Here is a 19645-nt window from a genome sequence, read left to right as displayed (position 1 = left end):
TTCTCTCTCCTCCGTTTCATTTGCTCCATTGTGTTGCCTTTTTCCCCACCTCCTTCCTTTCCCCCCCCCCTCCCTGGTCTGGTTTGATTTCTGCGTCCTTTTGCTTTTGCCTCCCTCCCTTTGACTCCAAGCGGGCGCATCAGTTACACAGACATGTATGAGATGCTGAGACACATGTCCCCACCTCTAGGCCTTGGAAAGAAATGCCCTGCTCGCATTGCCTATAAGGTAGACCAACCCCCCTAGAAACTCCTGCCAAACCACCAGCTTTTTGTGCTGTGGCTGAAGTGGGTGCCGGTTTTCTGTGGCATTAATGTTGTTCTCCTGGACTTTTCTGGTGCTTTCTCTGCTTTCCAGGCAGACTGGATTTTGGATTGTCTGCTTCTTTTTTTTTTTTTTGTAACCTTTTTTTGGTCTTTGAAACTATGGCACATCAGTTTGTCCTTCTGAATATGTCTCCACTATCTCTATCAGTGTTTCTCTCTCTCCTCTCTCATTCTGCTTCCATTTAGGCTAATCTGGGGAGGGAGGGTACTAATGAGCAAAGTACCCCACCTATATGATCCCCATTTATCTTCCTACAGCTCTTTGACTATCCTTTCTCACTAGTCCTTCAGTAGTATGTTGTTTTTTTCCCCCCCTCTTAATTAGATTGGAGTAATTAGAGTAGGCAGTATTGTAGGAGTTAGCAAGCTATTAAACAGAGGCAACACCAGAAGGGCTCTTTAAATACCCTTGTGAAGGAAATTATTTTAACAGAAAACATTTAAGACAGTAAGATGAAAAAATCACTCAAACTTATTGTTTATTCTGTAAAACTTTTTAATTGAACCACAAAGGTGCATTACATCCAAAAGGCTGCTAGCTGCTGCCTTTCAGACGCTGCCTGGACGAAGGCAGTGGAAGCTCAGATAGATGCAGAGCCGAAATTACGGAGCAGAGCCAGAGCCCACCAGTTAAAGCCACAATGCTCTCTCAGCAGCTCACATGGCACTTGGAAATTTGCATTTGCAGGGGCAATTCCTTGGCAGCTTTTAACACTGAACTTCACAGTTTTGGAGGGACAGGTTTGTCATAAGCATTTAACACTGGTGTAATTGAGCATCCATCAAACTCAACAGGGTTTTTTTGCTGTTGACGTTATTTCAGCCACCACCAAGCCCAGTTACCGCACCCCACCATGCTTGGTGCAATGGATCCAGATCACAACAGCCCCTCCAATAGTGCTTGTTTTTTTCCCTGAGGCTGTACGAAAGCAAGATTTTGTGAAGAGTCTTGAGCTAAGCCCAGACCTGGGCTTGCTTTTATGCAGGGCACTTAACAGCAAGAAGAGGTTCAGATACAGCTTTAGTAAAGATCCTTCCTCAGTGTGTTAGGATTTAAAACTAAAAAAAAACCAAAAAACAAACCAAACCAAAACATAACCTTAAAGCTAGTCAGTTAGGTATCTTTTCTGTATTCCTTTTGATTTGTTTCTGGCCACTTTGGTAGCTGCTTTAAAAAAGCATCTCTGTTACAAGCAATTCATACCCACCATACTGTAACTAAGCTTGAGAAACCCAGCTACGTCAAAATGCCAGCTCCCAGGTCTCAGCTATTTCAGATAGATGGGTAGCTAGATAAACATCTGCGTAGAGGTACCAGTTATACACAGAAACTCAATGATTTTAAAGGAATCAATGTCTCCTTTTAGCACCTGTGAGTTTCTATTGACTTAAAATGGAGCTGTGACCTGCTGGAAGCCCGGCAGTAGGTGTTTGCAGCTGGGGTCTCTGGTCACATGTGTACCAGAAGCATAAAGCCCTTCCTTTTTTTTTTTTTTTTTCCCCCAAAATCTTGTGCAGTTAAAATGGGGAGAAATTAAAAGGGGATAAAAAGATCATGTGTTGAAATAGGCATTTTAAACAAGCCTTTTGGTCGATTTTCATAGTGTGGCATCTCTGTGCCCCTGTGTGATTGTTCTCAGCTGTTGCAGCAGACATTCCCTGGGCAGAGGCACCACAGACATGCCTTCCCTAGTTTGTCTTTTCCATGTGAGTTAGCTGGTATCTCATTTAATTTGTCTGTCTTTATAAAACGCATCCACAGAATTTAGGTACATATGAATGGTTTATTTTTAAAATACAGTCTCCTGATTTTTTTAAAGACACCGTTAATTTTTACCCATCTACTAAGAAACCTCTAAAAGCTGTCTGTGTGTGAGTGAACGATGAATAGAGATGGGTTCAAGTCAAACCGCTCAAATCTAGACTGAACATCAGATTTCTCTGAGTTTGGAAGTGTTCAGATTAATTTTGCACGTTAGCAAAGAGCCCTGAACTACAGAAATACAGATTTAAGACCATATCTGAATTTTTCCCATGGTATAAGGCTGCAGCTTGGGCTGACCCCCCACTCCCAGCTGTGGGTGCTGGTAAAACTAAACCCTCGTAGGGAGGCAGTACCGGTTTTCGCTCCCTCCCTCCCCCCCTCCACTTCTGTGTGCAGCACTAGGAGCACCACATCCGCGGGGACAGATTGGTGCTGAGCACCTTCCCCCAGATAACGGCTGCGTGGGGGTCGCGGCATCCCCCTGCCCGGCACCTCCCGGTGCCCCCACCACCACCCACCCGTGTCTCCCACAGCTGGTGGGAGGCGTGGGGACGACGGTGCAGCTCACCCCGCCACGCACACCTCCGCGCAGAGCCGGCGTGCGGGGAGACAGGGACCCCCTCGTCCTGCAGCCGCAGCTCAGCCAGTGCCGACAGCAGCCAGGGCTTTGTCTCTGCGCTATTTTTGCTCTCTCCCTCTGAACCAAACGAACCTTACTGTTCTGTCAGGCAAAAGCTCTTTTGCCCTACATGTCCACCCTTTTTCTTTCCATATATATTTTTCCCAGTCCTCTCTGCAAAGATTTTGTGTGTTATCCCTCTGTCTTCGTCTGTGTTGCCTTCTCAGCATGTGCACGCTGTCATTTCGTTTGGATTTTTCCCTCTTTGCAGCCTCCTCGGCTGCTGTCCTTCCTTTCTGCTGTTTTCTGGTTTCCCCTTTCTCAACTGTTCTCCGTGGTCGGTGTGACCAGCCTCTGCTGTTCTGCACGCGTGGCTTGCTGCTTGCCTGGAGGTGCATGCATGGGTCCTCCGGCCACACTGCTCGGGCACCAGGAGAGCTCTGTCCCACACAGGGGGGGTGAGAAAAGGGCGAAGGAACTGAATTTTAAAATCTCTTCTGCCCAGTCAGATGAAAAGAGGGAAGAAAAGCACTTTGACTTCACTCTGGTGTCTTGAGATTTGATGGTTTGTCCATTTTCGGATGAGGGTGGTGGGGTTTTTTTCACTGTGTACAGTGGCGTATTGAGACTTTGAGGCATCTCAGACAGATTCAGCTTGTCTGTACTGAAGGGTCTCGGGGTTTTATGTGCTATTCAGTAGTAGCAGTAAGGGCAGAGCGGCAGCCAGCTGTGCTGTCACCTGGAGTCAGCCCATCCTTTGCAGCACAGAGATTTGAAAGCATCTTTAGAGAAAATGGGAGAAGGAAATGCCCATGGCGCTGCTAAATCTCTCTGGCACTATAGTGCTGTCAGGATATCTGCAAGAGCGGGGTTGGAGGTGGGTTTTTTTTGAAAGCCTGAGGGTGTGATTCTTAGGAACAGCCTGGTGCTAAGAGAGGCAATAACCCAAGCCTTTCCCCACTGCTTTTCAGAGTCACCTTTTTACCTCCCTCTCTGGGGACAGAAGACAGCATTGCCAGCAGGCACATCTCCATCTCAGTTTGAGCCTAGCTCTAGGCAAAGCCCTACACGGAGTCTGCTGGGCCCTGCTGGCAGCTGGAGGGGGCTCTTGACTTTATTTTGTGGTTCTGTTGGTGCTGTCAAGCACGGCTTTGCACACCCTATTTCAAGGGTGATTTACTGCAGGGATTAGGAGGGATCTGGCTCTCCCTTTCACACCTCCCAACATGGCCAAGGCTCCTGGATATGCAACGGGGGTTGACCTCAGAGCTGGGCTGGCTCCCCATCCGCACCAGGGCTGCACCTCACCTTGCCTGTCACTGCCACATGGATTTTAAAATCTTAATTAGGTCCCTGAAGGCTGCACAAGTGTTTGAATGGTCCATTTGCTAGCCGCCCAGCCTTGCAACCTCTTCTGCAACAGAGGTGGCATCCTGCATTGCTTTTGCTGGACAAGGAGCAAGATTGCACCTGCTGAAGGTGGGATGACCACTCCGTGCAGCAGGTCCAGCCGTGTGGTAGAGACAGAGCCCACGTTTTGGGCACAGACCAGGCTCCTCTGGTGGCTGTGGGAGGGAGGAAGGCCACGGCCAGCCTCTCTGAAGCCAACAGAAGAGTTAAATGAGAGTGAAATAATTACAACTAGGTCAGGGTGAATTATTCATAGCAAATAATTTATTCACCAAACTCAGCCTCGTTTCCTACAAGCAGTGCTCCATTGTCCTGAAGTTATTCGTGTTTGGGGATTATTCCCAGAGTAGCTCTTGTCCCAGAGGCTGCGCGGGAGCGGCTGATGGGGTGCTCTTAATAATTCAAATCCATCGGGGTGCCAGCTAGTTTTTCCTGGCATTCATAGCTCACTATGCTCTTCTTCTTGCTAATGTTTGGATAAATGTGTTGGTGAATAAAATTCACAGTACAGATATTTCTGTTCAGTGCCGCCTTTCTGGGTCAGGCTGGGAGCTCGCAGGAGACCTTTTGTCCCAGCTTTTGACACCAGGATGAATTTTCCCCCATTTCTCTAACACATTCCCTGCCTATTCAGACATTGTCCAAGAAGTTTCTAAGCAGAAGATCTGCAGAAACCAAGTGCTGAAGGGGAATAAATTCTGTCAGTTCTGCTTGACACAAAGGTTTGGTTTCACATTAGCGGTCCTTTTTTATTTGCAATTAAATCACTACTAGAAGCTGAGGGGTGTCTGCACCCCTCCTGACCATACATGTAATCGGAGCAAAAAGCATTGCCTCCCTAACTCCGGCTGTAATCATTTATTACCTCGTTATCTGCACAGAGTTAATTAGGAGACTCTAGAGACAATATTGCAGCTCCTGCCTCTGGGGCCCTTTCCTGCAGAAACATTAACGAGCTCCCCTCGCCCTCGCTTGGGAGGGGGATGCTTCCGAAACCACCTAATTAAAATCAAGGGCTGGAGGAGGGTTCCCCAAGCGCAGTTGGGAAATAGGAGCGGGGACTCCATCTGCTGCCGGCTGCTTTTCCTCAAACGCTCTTGGAGGAAATTGAAGGTGAAGGGAGTAAGAGGAGCAACACAGGGAGCAGGGAAGCCCTTTCTTGCTAGGTCTGGGCTCCTGGGAGAGATTTTTATCTGCTCCCCGGTTATTAATTTACCTGAACACTCCTCATTTGGGGTGGCAATTCCCAGGGCACCCCAGAGTGATGCAAACTTTGTACTAGTGCGGGGAAGCATCAGATCCCCTGCCATCTGCATCAGCAGGCTCGTATGTTTTCCTTCTGGGGTCTAGGAAGATGGAAAATTACCCAAATCAGATTTTTTTTTTTTTTTAAATCTAATTTTTGCATCACATTCCAAAACACGAGGAACTTGTAGGACAGAGCCTTGAAGCATAACTTCAGCCAGAAGAAACCGCAAAATTGGGGGGAGATGTTAATTTTACTTTAAATTGTGTCTGGGCTAAATAACTGGTGCAGGGTTTTTTTAACCATGTTGTTGCCCACGCTGTATGAAAGACATTGAGATTTCTCTTCTATCCTGGTTAAGGATGACAATCAAAATTTCCTGATTAATTTTTCAAAGAACAATTTTTGAGTCAATCAGATTATTTGACTTTGAGAAATTTTACCAATTTCAATTGGATTCCAGTTCCTTTTAAATGGGTCCTATAGAAACGTAAATGAATTAAAATACAAGTAAAATCAGAAAATAGCTTTGAAAGGATTGAACTTTCTTGCTCGGCACATGTTGGAAAGAAATATTTTACGGTAAGATTGTTCTGTAATACTGGGGGGGGGATTAAGATTTCTTTTTGTTTGCAACTTCAGGCTTTCAGTTGTGTTTCTGTTGCTAGGAAAATGCACCAGCCGATGTGCAGGGAAGTTCGGGTGCTGAGTCCCTCCTCTGTGCCAATACCCAGCTGACTCCCTGGTTCCTCTGAGTGCCAGTGGTGGTGTGGGGACACAGTGTGGACATGCGTCACCAAACTGCCTCCCACATGGTGTGGTGGCAAAGCTATTTTGAATCAAAGATGAATCGATTCCTTCCTCCCAACTGCTTCAACTTTAGCAGGAGCTCTCCCAGACATGTGATAGATCTATTTGAGCAATGTATTTTTTCAATTCACGCTTCCAAGAAAGCAGTTTTCACTGATGATCTGGGGTGGCTTGTAGCTGAAACCTTTGAGCTTGGCCATGGCAGGTTATGAGACACTTCTTTTTTTGGCTAAGAAATGGGCAGCTGCTCTTCCCTGGTGGGTGCAGCTCGCTACCCGCTTTGCAATGCGAGTGCTCCTCAACTGGCTGCCAACACCCTGCCCCAGGGGGAGACGGGGAAATGCATCCTGGTTTGCCACCCCGATAGAGAGGATAGAGGGAGGGAGACATCCCAGCCAAGCCAGAGAAAGCCTCCCCTCTCCCGACTGACTGCTGGAGCCAGCGGTCCCGGCTGAGGGACTGGGAGGAGTGCGGGGACCTGCACAACCACCACGCTCTCTGTTGGCTGATGGTTTATCAGATCAGAAATTGTAGTGACCTAAAGGTGCCTGGGTTGACCTGTTTGGCCAGTTTGCTTATTGGGATGGAAAAAAAAATACACTGCAGATCAGGGAGTGCTGAGGGTAGCATAGGGAGGGAAGAAGGGATGTGGTCTGGGGGGAGGCTCTTCCACGTGGCTGTTTGCAGCACTCCTACTCAGCACTTGCACGTGAGTTTTGCTCAGCCAACCTTCCTGCAAGTGTGCAATTGAAAGTGTGAATTGCCTTGGAAAAATCTCCCTCTAAATCCTTTGTCCCTGATTAAAGTTTAGGAGAAAAGACCTTCCTACAGCATTGCTGCATATAGCTGTGATGTGGCCTGTGTTCTGCATCCATTCCATTTGAGATTTTGTTCTAGAAAGTCAGTTGAGGGACCTGGGACATCTCAGTTCCAAAATGGTTTTTGGCACTAATTTTTGTGAGGATAGAGCTCTCCTGGCAAAACTAATTTCTCATCTGCTTGTTCTTCGCTTCCATACATCTTCTTTCTCTCTCCATCCCTTAACTCTCTCTCCCACTGAACTGGGATTCAGTGGGACTCTGTAAGTGGTAACTGTGGGCTTATGTGGATACAATAATTTTGTTGTAACTTTTTGTGTACTAAGGGCAGAAGTCTGAATTAAAATAATGTTTCATTTGACACAAGTGAACAGAAAAAAATGTTGTGGTGTTGCCAGCATTTGATACTGTCGTTGAGCTATAAAGGGAGGAGAGTCTTGGCTTTGATTTCCCTATCTCTGAGGCTTGTCAGACATGGAGGATAACCTCTGAGCATGCTTTGAAAAAGCTCTTTGAGATTACAATGGTTTGTCTCAGACTTTAGGAGACAGAGTAGGTTGTTACACGAGTCTCTTGTCCCTGCAGCATGCAATGAGATCCGAAGGCGTGTAATAAGATAAATAAGGAGGTCTCGGCTCCTCTGAATGTCAGCTCACTTCAGAAGCAGACGTTTTGCTCTGGACCTGTGCCCTGTGCCCTCCATCAGCACCAGCACACATCACCCCTGGGGGGGACTTTTCTCCTTGCCTGGCAGAAAGTTCCAGGGCTGGAGTCCGTCCTCTCTCAGGGCACCAAAATGCCTAAGGCAGCTCAGTTCATACTTCTGGGAAACTGTGTGTTGAAGATATCTCTAAGCAGGGAGGCTAACCCAGTGATGGAAAGGGGGACCAAGTCTTCATTCACCAGTCTTGGCCTGGTTATGAGTAGACCCCAGGAATGGGAGTCAGGACTCAGAGCAAGTGCTCTGCCCTGCTCTGCTTCTTGCCTTGTCTGAGACTCCAGGCAGGTCCCTGCTCTCAGCTACACCGTGTTTCCCCTCACCAGCAAAAACTGCCAATAAGCAGTGGTGCTTCCACCATGCACCTTCCCCAGCCCAGCAAGGAGGTGAGCAGGGTTGTGTGAGGCACCCCTGAGCCACTGCAGTCGCATCTGAAGGGAGGTTTTCCCCAGCAAAGCTGTTTCTCTGAAAAATAGCCACAGCCCTGGACGTTGCATAGTATTATAGTGTACAGAGCCCAAGTGGGATCTGGCCTCGTCTGATCACCCTCTGCCACAGCAGCTTATGGCCTCGGTGAGTCTGCAGCTCACCACTGACTGCGCTTAAATTTCTTTAGCAGCGTGTCCGGCTGTTGTTAAACAAAGAAAAGGTTTCTGTACAGCGATAGGGATCAGAATAACAGCCTAAGCAGCTTTCAGATGTGGATGAAATTCCTTCCCGATCAAGGGGCCCAGGCCAAGCTAACATTTGGTTTTACAGGCTGCTGCAACGCTCTGCTCAAGCAAATTAACGCCCAGTAACTTCCTCAGGTTGCATGTACCCTCGGAGAACGGAAACACAGAGGCTTGTCTGATATGGCTCTGGCTAAGAAGTTTCTAAAGAGCTTGTGAAAGCTGAGGAGCTGAGAAATCATTAGGTTGCTGAAGGAGAAGAAATCCATCCTTCAAATGCGTTGCTAAGGTTATCAGCAAGGCTTGGAGAGTGCTTCTTTGTCTGCATTTATAGGCTGTGCTGCCAGCGGTGTTAAGGAAGCCACAGCTTTCCAAAGCAATCTCAGGTACTTCACTGCTTACAAGAATGATGAATTTGCCGTATCAGAGGTGATCCTGACTGGTGATGGGGAAGGACCTGCTACCAGGTCTGAAGATCTTGGAAGATACTCATCCTGAGGAACTATTACATGTTTGAATTGAAAGATTAGAGTCCTGCTCTTGTTAATCCAGCCTCTTCCCCTGTGGGTAAGGTCCAGATGGAGCTGTGTAGCTCATTGACTGGAACAGAGAAGACCTTCAGAACTGCTGGGATGCCCACAGGGAAAGGAGGAAGAGACAGAACCCGAGTGTCTCCGATAAAAAGGGTATTGCACACCTTTAGGTATTAGCAGTCAGTCTCAGACTGCCCCAGAGTACTTGAGCCACACCACAGGTCTTACTGGCTTTATTTTCTCATGTGCTTCAGGCTGTGTACAAAATGCATCACCAGGGGACCGCTCCAGAGACTGCACGGTGCCTGTACAAAGCACTCACACACCTCCTGTTGTCATTGCCATCAGGAGCGCCTTCCTCCCGTCCCACTCACTGACAAGGCTGCCGGCACAGCTGGAAAAGGCACAGTCACTTTCTAGATGGAGCTGCAGCCTGGGGTGGTGGATGCAAATCTTCCATCATCGTACTTCATTCAGCAGTGCCAGCTCTCAAGTACTGCTGCTGCTCCTGATGCAGAACCAGAAGATAGGTGAAGGGGCAGGGAAGGATGGTGGAGGTGGCTTCATGGTTTGTATCTCCTGAGCACGCTGCTTTGGCAGGGGGGGTGGGTACCAGCCACATGTCTAGAGTCTGCAGACATACTTGGAGCAGGGGACAAGGCTCTGAAATGGGATGAGAGCATTCCAACTGACTCTCTTTGGAAGAACTCTCTTTGTAGGATTGCAGTACAAATGCTGGCAAATCAACTGTTTAACCACTAAAGTCACTGTTACAGCTCAGACCTGCTCCTGAAAAGGAGTTGATGTCCCTATGGAGAAGATGCATTTTTAGCTCAGTGCACAAAAGGTGACACGCGTTTGAAATCTGGCTATTTCTAAGGGCTCACAGGCGGGGAGGGAAGGGGGGGAGGAATCCTGACCCAAGCTCACAGCCACTGCATTTCTCTCTCCAGCGCCTGGTGCGGATGAACATGCCGATCTCGCCTGAAGATTTAACCGTCCACTTCACATCCACACTGATGGCCTTGATCCGCACTGCCCTAGAAATCAAACTCGCCTCAGGTGAGGGGGTGGTGATGTCTGACATCACGTGTGGGCTCAAACCCCACCTCGTCTGTTGGTTGGGTCTCCTCCCGAAATCACAGAAGTTCTACCCCGGGTGTAAATCCCATTTCCTACTGCTTGCCTGCCATCCACCAGCGCCTGAGGACAAGGGAGCTTTGGGGACAGGCAGCAGAAGGGGGTCCTGAGCATCACACTGCTTTTGGGGTGGCCGCATCCTGACGTCCCTGTCGATGAGGTGTGGAGAGCTTTGGCCAACCCAATTGGGAGCTCTTGGAGGAGAAGCCCTGTGCATGTGCTTGTTACTGTATAACAGAAACGAGAGTTTCCAAACGTCTTTTCTAAACTATTCCAGCATGAGGAAAAAAACAGCCCTTCCTCTCCAGCTGATGTCTGCTGGCAGCGAAGCAGTGACTCCAAGTGCCATGAACCGCATTCTGCCTTGAGATAAAATTTAATTATTTAAGTGTTTAATCAGGCATTTACTCGACTTCCCAATTAAATATTGCAATGTAATAAAATACTCTGGCCTTTTCTCTGGGTCATTACACTATTTAATCAGACTGGCTGGGGTCAGGATCAAGGCATGACCAGCCAAAGCACTTTTATACCTAATTTGAAAGCTAACAGGCAGTAACAATGCTCTTACAATCAATGGGCAGGGCAGGGTTAGGATGTTGTGCTTTTCCTAAGTGGTTTTAGGCCAGCCATTCAACCCCTCTGTATTAATTGCCTCCCTCATATGTTGCTTAAACTTTGATGCTTTGAGTAGGCCCTTCTGGAAGAAAACAAAATTTTGAGGTCACTGGGACCCCCCTAGGAAGTGACAGCGAGTATCAGACACTCATTTCTAAAGATGCATTTAGGACTGCCTGGGATTTTAAGGGCCAGTGCTTTATTTTAGTAATAACCTCTAGATAAGGATGCTGAGAGTTTGTGTTATTTTAGGATTTTATTTACCTGTCAGCAATGGCAGTTCAAATGACCTTTTTCAGTTTAAAAAGGCTCCCCCCTCCCTTTTTTTTGGCCACACATTAGAAGGGAACTGGAGATGAGAGATCATCTGATAGCGGTGGATTCTTTCTAACATTTATATCTGCTTTGGGTTATGAGCTTTTGACCTGTTTTGTTATGTGCTTCGTTTGAATAGGTTTTGTGTGCTACATTTAATTGAGTCTTTAGTGGGACTAACAGGCCCTTAATAAACCGTCCCTAATGAGTTGCCGTGTGGGAGTTCAAACCACCATGTAGCAGAGTACCCAGAGCCTCCTCCCATTACTTTTCCCTCAGAAAAATAATCTCTGTCATTCAGATGAACTACTTAATTGCCTAGTGTGCACTGTATTCATTTGGGAGCTGGCCTGTTGGCCTACATACACTTTAATCACTTTCCACTTGTGTATTGAGACCTCACTTTGGCCATTTGAGTAATGCGGCTGTGTTCAGGTCTTTCTGTTTTACACTGTGATATAGCTGCTGCTTGATACCGCTGATACAGAACAGTGTGCTTGTGTCTCACTGCCAAAAACTTCAGGAAGAGTTGGTGGTGGAGGGGGTTTGTAATCAGTCTTGGCATTGCTCATAGTCCAGCACCTCAGACCAGGACCTTCAGCATCACACCTGGGAGTGCAGCTGCTTTCTGCTGACACTATCCAGCACCCTCCCTCAGAATAAGTCTGAGCTTAAGTTTAAGCCCCAAGTAACAGCAGAGGTTCAGCAGGTTGAAGCGATGGTGGTCGTGCTAAGTTCACACTTGTCACCGAGTCTCTTTGTGACAGGCTTGGTGCTCTCAAGAAGCCAGAGTGAGGGAAAGGCCTTCTTCTTTGCTTGCTGCATAAATAGTGGTGTGTGCTGAAAGGACAAGGATTTTTGCTCTTCTTCATCCGCCTCTTTCTCTCCCCTTCCTTTCTGCAGGGGGTGTTAAACAGCACCAGTGTGATGCTGAGTTGAGAAAGGAGATCTCGCTGGTTTGGCCCAACCTGTCCCAGAAGACTCTGGATTTGCTGGTGCCTCCTCACAAACGTAAGTGGTTCATCAGCAAGCACCCAGCCCAGCCCAGCCACCTAAGAAGCCCGGAGAAGGTCTCTCCCTCCTTGCCTGCTCTGTCCCTGGCCCCATCTAGGTGCACCGTCATCTAGAGGATGCAGCAAAGAACCCGAGAGCCGTTCAGCTTCTGGGTACCCTCCCGCAGGGTTCACAGCCCCCACCTCCGTGCCATGGCCACATAAACAGCACAGACGCTGAGGTCACATCTAGGCATGTATTTCATTATACTACAGCAGATTTCCTGAACTTAGAAAAAAACCAAACACCCAGTGCCAAGAAGGGACCAATGCCCTGTGTGGACCCTTGCAGAAGTTTTTCAGAGCTTTGGCTGCTTCCAGCCTGTGCCTTACAGGACTGGAGAGCAATTTCTACAATTTGAGCTCCAGAAAAACAGAAGAAAATTAATGTTTTCTGAGAACTTACAAACTCAGAAGTGAGGTATTATTTGGGGGCTAGAGGGCTTTGTGTTACTTGATGATGTCCTGGGCAAACATGCTGAGAAAATGGAAAGTTTGCCATTGTCTTGGCCCAGACAAGAGCTCTGGATTTCTGATTAATGAGAAACAGTTCAGAGTAATAAAAACATTGTTAATTAAGAAGAAAGAGGGAGCCGAGGCGGTGCAAATCAGTGGGTAGTGATTGCTTAAGTCTTTTCCTCCCCTCCTCTCTTGATCCCTATGTATCTGCTGCTTTAACTCTTTGCTCTACGGGAAGTGCTCCACTGCCATGCAGGGGAGGGCTGGTCGCACAGCTGTGAGGGTGAAAAAAGACATCTGGAAAAATGAAATAATCTTTAAATGTATATTAGTCAATTATGCCCCGGTTGATTGTAATTCAAAGAAATAGGAGTAAGAGTTCTTTTTTGGTATTAATTTAGCAAATCTTCTGTCAGCAATGTTTACAATGCCACAGAGTTTTCCTGCCTGTTCTTTTTCTACACGGCCTCTGTGAATGTTTGCCACAGAGATCTAGAGACAGGGGCCATCCTCCTCACATGTAAAAGGCAGCAACAAAGATTTGAAGAAGTCTGTTGTAACCTTTTCTTGGTCTTTTCTTTCCCCCACTGTTCTGTGTCTGTTTTGCCTTGTTATTCTAATGTCGCTTCTCCTTTCTCCTCCTTTTTCCCGCCCATTTGTTATTTCTTGTGCTCTTTGACTTATTTCTCTTCTCCTGATCCTTTCCTGTTCCTCACCTGAATGTCCCTGCCGCATTTCACCATCCTCTGACAGCTGATGAGATGACTGTGGGGAAGGTCTACGCAGCACTGATGATATTTGACTTCTACAAGCAGAATAAGAACAGCAGGGAACAAGTTCACCAGCCTCCCGGAGGCCTGTGCCAGGTACTCGGCCAAAAGGTGTCTGTCTCAGTCCTCCTCTTGGGCGGCCTCTTCTCCAGCACTGGGCAGCTCTCACCAGAGTCACCGGCTTGTTTCATCCAGAAAGTCTGGATGCTTCTCCAGACAGGATTTGAAAACGCTGTCACAAAAGTGGAAACCTGTCCTGAAAGTGTGTCTCTCTCAAAAAAAAAAAAAAAAAAAAAAAAAAAAAAAATATTGTTGCAGTTGCCTTTTTCAGTAGGCCTGGAAAGATCTTTTCCAAAAAAGTGTGGAGTGACATTTGGCAGTCTAAGTCCTATTTTCAGAAGTGGCCTAAGGAATGGGAAACTGCAAAAGATTTCCTCAGGACAGCAAAGAATTATTGAAAGCTGGTGATAGTTTGGCTATAAAACGTTTAAGTTACTTCTGAAAATGGGAATTTTTCCAGATTGTTTTGGCTTCAGTAGATTTGAGGATTTTTACAATTTCTTGAAAATATTTCCACGCAACTGGCTCAGGATTGAAACCCCAATGTTTTCCGATGGGACAAATGCCTGTTGATTCCAGGGTGGTCATCCAGCTGGTCCCCAGCATGGCCTGTCTGTCTGTCTGACAGATGGGAGGCTACAGCAAACTCAGTGTCACAATGAGCCACCCGAATTGCCCAGCCCCTTTGGTCACACCAGCATATGAAATCCCTGCTGCGCTCTGGTGACCGGGGGAATACTTTGTTAGAGGGAAAGGAGATTGCAGCACGACTTTGGCTTGTGCAAAGCTGAGGGCAGCAAGTGTCCTTCAGAGCCTCTTACGTCTGTGGGAGGGCTGGGGTGTGCTTTCTGCTGGGCTGATCTCTCGGGGCGACAAAGTGGACTCTTAATTGACTAGAAAAAGCACTGCAGCTCATCCTCTCCGTACACAGCTCTGTGTCTGACAGCCTTTCCTTTGCTTCGCAGCCCGGACCGGTGTCACTCTTCCACCCTCTGAAGGCCACTTTGGAGCAAACCCAGCCCACAGCATTCAACAACGCCAAGGCGTTCCTTCGCCAGAAAAGCTCAGCCTCACTCAACAACGGGGGCGCGTTGTGAGTATCCCGTGGCCTCCTCACCAAAGCTGTAACGCAGAGAAGGGGCACGCTGGGTGTCCGCATCGAGCACCGCTGGCTCGGTTGCTCTGGAGGTGGAGCAGCACAGCTGGTGACACGGAGACCAGCAGCCCCTTCACGCCATGGCTGGGGCAACGTCCCGCTGGTGGCTACCAAAATGCCTCCGTGAGGCTCTGCTTCCCACTGCTGCCTCAGGTGCAGTTATCCATGTGGTTGGGTTCTCCTGAGCTGCGTGTTTTCTTAATGGTCTCCTCTGAATCTTAATTGGGGAGCTTTCTGTTGTGGCTAGTTGTGAGTTTGCTTACAGGAATTTGGAATCATTGCAAAACAACCAAAGAAACCCTGAACCACCAACCACCACTGCAGTGGGTTCTTGGGAGTCAAAACGTCCTTGGGAACAAAGTTGTCTCTCAAGCTCATGGCACTTGCTAACAACAAGTGCTTCTTGAAATTTTCCAGGACAGAATCTGGCTCTTTCTCTTTGGACAAAATAATACCTCCATAGAGAGCTTACCAAACAGTTACAGTAACAGCGATCCCTAATCAATTCTCCATTTCCTGCTCTTCTTCAGGTGACTTTCCTCCAGGTCACAAGCAGTATGGATTTTTAGTGATAGACATTTGAGGTTTAAATACCCCAAATAACTCCAATGGGGAAGTCAGCATCAGACTCAACAGTGAAACCCAGGGCCACCTGTACCACTGTACAACCAGTGAATGTACTTCAGCATGGCCACAGATGTGTTTGACCAATGTCTAACTGGTCTTGCATATGTTTGCCTTAGTTACTGAAAAAAACTGTGATGGCTGGCTTGATTTCCTTGTTGCTCATGGGATCTTCAGGCTATATAGGAAGCGGCCCTGGCAAAACCCAGGGGACCTTATAGTTTCAACAGCAGCTGTTCTTATCCTGCAACTGATTTCACAAGTGAAACCTCAAAGGGTTATCTGTGGGGTTTACCTTCATCGCAGTTAGGTTAGCAAAATCTCTTTAAAAAAAAGTTAATCTTTTTTTCCTCTTTTCCAACCGACAGGCCAGCACCAGAGGGTGGGATCAAAGAGTCCAGTTCTTGGGGGACCCAACGCACCCAGGATGTGTTTTATGAAACCAGGACACCAGCTTTTGAACGAGGCCACTCAGAAGAAATCCCCATTGAACGGGTGAGCAAACGGGGTGGAGATGTGAAGACAGGGTGAGATGCAGTAGATTTTAGAAATGCAGTAGAATTTTAGAAATTTTAGAAAATGTTTAGAAAAAACAGGTGAAGACAGGGTGAAATACAGTAGACAGATCTGTCCCTTGAGACAAGCATTATTCTATCTCTTACAACCCCAAGTTTGCTTGAACATTATGGAGAAAAACTAAATCTGGTAGCTTCTACAGCCTGATATCTGTTACGTGGACATGCTTTTCATAGAATTATGTGTCAGCTGCAATAGGTTATTTAAGGTTATCTCTTCCTACTTGTCTCGTTGTCCCAATCCCATTGTCATCAGTGTACAAACTCAGATGAGGGGTTTCACAGGTCACAACTGGGGCTCATTGCTATGGCTGGTGGGAGAGCTTGGCCCAGTGTTGTCCTTCTTGAAGAGAGCACTGTAGACAGAGTAACCTGGGCACTCCACAGCTTTTAATTTATTCTTTTTCCCATACTAGCATCCCTTCACAATTAAATCAAGCTTAGCAGAAGCCTACTCAGATGATGGCTTCAAAGCTAATGCTCATGTTCTTGCTGCTGAAACCGTTTCTTGTTTCAATCAGGTAGTAGAAATGAGGGAAATCAGCCCTACACTTGCCAACGGAGAGCACCAACCAGGCCTGGAGAGCCAGGGGCGGGCAGCTTCCATGCCACGCCTGGCAGCCGAAACTCAGGTGAGCAAGGGAGACTTTAGTGGTGGTGGGAGACTGAACTCAGTATACTTCTCTCTGCTTGCTGTGTTGTTGGAAGTTGCTTGTGAATATTTGGTTTGAAATATGTTTGCTGAACCTGGAGACAAGTAACCAGCCTTTGTGCTTGGATGGCAGGTATTCATGTGCGGACACCACACTGTCTCCAATTTTATTTATCCCTGGTTGCAGCAAAAATCAGCCCAGAGAAATCCCTCTGTCTGGGTAGCTAACTGATGACTACCTACCCAAGGCTGTCTGTTCTGATTAACTGGGGACAATACTGTTTGCCAGCCTGCATTCCTGGGAGGCATATGTTTCCCATTGCGTGCCATCTATCCAGACAGCCAAGGCGTGCTCTTGTGCCTGAGCAGTAAGGAAAGACAGAGATGTACTGTGATTCCCTTTGGTGAATGTAGTAGGTACACAAAATACCAGGAAGCCTGTGCCTGGAAGGCTGCATTGAGACACTAAGCATCCTCCCTGTTTTTTTTTTTTTTTTTTTTTTCTTTCCATGGTATTTAGCGTGTACTGTATTGTGACTTTGGTCAGTAAAATGTTGTTCAGGATTTCCCTTGTTTAACTTCTTGTAAAGAAATCTCATCACTAGAGTTGACTTTTATAGCAGCTTGTGGACGCTGCTTAGTGTGTAGGATGTCATGGTTTACACGGATCATTTTGGGGCATTTCACATGTTCATTGCTAGCTTGTTGTCCCGGGTGCTCTCCAGCCACCGTCCTGCCTCCCGTGTGTCAGAACATCTTACCACTCATAGTCATGTCTCTCATTCAGAGGGCCTGATTCATACAGCCAGGAGTGAGCATCTGTGGGCTGTTTCCATTGCTTTCCATGGGGAGCGGAACATGAAAGATATGCTGCACCCTGAAACTAACAGCCTGTGTATTGCATACACAGCAATAGCTCCTCCAACAGATAAAATCTTTTTGCTAAGATGCTCAGGCTGGCACAAGCTACGCTTCATCAGCTAGCAAATTTCCCAGCTGACTTCAGAAACTGCAGTCTTTGTATGAGAACTGGGATTCTCTGCGTTATCGGGAACATTACTCAACATGTTTAATAAAAGAAATAGACCCCAAAGCAAACCCATACTCCCTCCCTTCCCCCTTCCCAGAACAAAGTTGTCCTTTATTCTAGACCACAAGTAGCATCTTTCCTTTCAAGGCAGAGCAGTTGGCAGCAGCACTGCCAGCAGCACGAGCCTTTCCCTGGGAAACTCCTCTCCATTGCAGTCAGGTACTTGCAGAAGTGAGTGTCTCTCGCAGAAGCACGGTGCGTGTTGCCCGGGGCACAGCTGCCCCGTGTGAAAGCTCTCTAATCTCGTTATGAATCAGGCCTGTAATATCTGAGCCGACCTAACCTCATTTAATAATACAATGTTTTGGTGGTTGTAGCTTCAGCTGAATAACTGATGTACTTTCTGTGTGTGTCTTCCCCCTCCATGCCCTCCACCCTCCCTCTCACGTGCTGCTTCTGCTCCCCCCAAACTTTGCGTTCTTTATAACTCTTATTTGCAATGCTTTCTGTTTCTGGATGTCTCCCTTTCTGTTTGCTGGTCATTCCTCTGTCTGTTTACGTTCCACTTTTTTTTTTTTTTTTTTAAATAATCTTCCTATGCTTTCAATCTCACCTCCTCCCTCTCTCTTTGCTGTCCTCCTCCCCCATCACCTCCCCTCCCTTGTCGTCATCGTGTCTGCTGCACATCTGCCGTGATGTCTGACAATGGCTGTACTGTGGGGCTGCTTCAAATAATGTCTCTCATCTTGTCCGAATTGTTTGCAGAGGAGCAAAGCACGGTCACCTGGGAGTTACCTAGCAGTATGTAGTTTGCACTAAGTTGTATCCTATTAAATTCATGTTAAGAAGTAATTAACCTTCCTTAACCCTTTACTTTTCTCCCTTCTCATTGGAGTCCAATGTTGCACCGACGCAGTCGCTATCTTGTTCCACTTTGCTGCAGTTCCCTCGATCCACAATTGCACGCCGCACGCTGTAATAGCAGGGATTTTGTTTGTTTGTTTGTTTTGCTTATTTATTTGTTTTTGTATGCCTTGTTGCACAGGACTTTAGGAAGTGAAAACAATCAGTTTGGTAATGAAGAAGCAATTAGTAACTCTCTGAAGGGTTATGGTATAGTCTCCCGAGGCTTGGGGGGAGCCTGTGCATGCCCTGTTAACGTAATGAGAGCATTGCCAGGATTTATGGAAAAGATATTCATTGCTTGGCCACTTCCCACTAGTGTCAGTGGGGACTTCTGTCCCTGGAATAAGCACAGAATCAGGTCCAAAGAGAAATGTTAATTTCTTATCGATTTGGATGGATTTTTGTTGGGAAATTTCTGTTGTCTCCATCCTGGCAGCTCCTATATGAATTTTGGAAATCTGGATAAGTGTTTTTAGTGGGAAGTATTTTCACTTTTCAGTTCTTTGCCCATCAGACCACCCAATTTTTAGATCTCTGCCTTCCTCCATCTTCAGGCTCAACAGTAAGCAAGGAGCACAAACATGAAGCTCTTCAGCACAATTTCTTGAACACACAGCAAGGGCCAGGGGAGGAGACAAACGCAGCACAACATGGTCCTGCTAGTTGAGCTGGTGCGGGGCCCAGGGATGCACCGATGCCGCAGGCTATTCTGTGCTCTTCCTTGTGCCCCTGCCAAACCTGCCAGCTCTAGCACTCCACCTTGCCCCCCAGTGAGAAGCACCAAAATTTGGGTAACTGCCTAGCAAGAGAGAGAGCGGCAAACAAAATTTCAGCCCAGACTGCACCTTTGCATGCAAGATAATCCGCCCATAACAACCCGCTGGAAGGGAGAGCCGTTCTTTCTACTCAAAATAACAACCAGAGAACTGGCTTTGCATTGAGTAAATATCATGGGGCAGCGGAGATCTGAGTTTCAGGATAAGCAAACAAACTAGCGTAGGCAGCAAAAATAATACAGGGCTCTTTGGAAAGGTTACAGCCAACAAAGTAAATGTTCTGCGAGAACTGTCATTGGAGGCACAGACTGGATTGTGAATTCAAACAGGTGTAATTGCTGAGGGACCGGAGGACAACCTGAGCTCCTTCCCTGCCAGGCTGGACCACCCTGCTCCAAGGTCTTTCCTCTGGCACGCAGCTTTGATGCAGTGGCAGACCCTGGGAAGCCTCCAGAGCATGGATGAAGCCCTGTCTCCACCACAGAGGCAGCTGGCAACCAGCAGAGTGAAAGAGAAGGGCACAGGGGAATTGTCCTCATTCTCTGAGGAATCATTTTGTACCTGGTGATTGGGCAGTACGGAAGGGAAAGGCTGGG

At 47.3% G+C, this 19645-nt stretch overlaps 1 protein-coding gene across 18 annotated transcripts in view; it reads left to right on the top strand.

Annotated features, from left to right (window-relative positions):
- Positions 1-19645, top strand: part of CACNA1B (calcium voltage-gated channel subunit alpha1 B) — a 307336-nt gene that overhangs the window by 278110 nt on the left and 9581 nt on the right. For 11 of the 18 annotated variants that reach the window (XR_006164766.1, XM_042786546.1, XM_042786551.1 and 8 more), the window contains 8 exons: positions 132-228; positions 9870-9978; positions 11893-12000; positions 13254-13366; positions 14296-14423; positions 15479-15605; positions 16207-16317; positions 18133-18168. Coding sequence is in view for 17 of the 18 variants with exons in the window: in XM_042786546.1 (XP_042642480.1) it covers positions 132-228; positions 9870-9978; positions 11893-12000; positions 13254-13366; positions 14296-14423; positions 15479-15605; positions 16207-16317; positions 18133-18168 (829 nt within the window). In the remaining variant the exon portion in view is untranslated. The remainder of the gene's footprint in view (positions 1-131; positions 229-9869; positions 9979-11892; positions 12001-13253; positions 13367-14295; positions 14424-15478; positions 15606-16206; positions 16318-18132; positions 18169-19645) is intronic. The other 7 variants (XM_042786548.1, XM_042786547.1, XM_042786545.1 and 4 more) reach the window with 2 other exon arrangements.

The sequence above is a fragment of the Tyto alba genome, unplaced genomic scaffold, assembly GCF_018691265.1.
Source record: "Tyto alba isolate M040663 unplaced genomic scaffold, T.alba_DEE_v4.0 Super-Scaffold_11, whole genome shotgun sequence".
NCBI lineage: Eukaryota > Metazoa > Chordata > Aves > Strigiformes > Tytonidae > Tyto > Tyto alba.
This window is presented reverse-complemented; position numbering and strand designations above follow the sequence as displayed.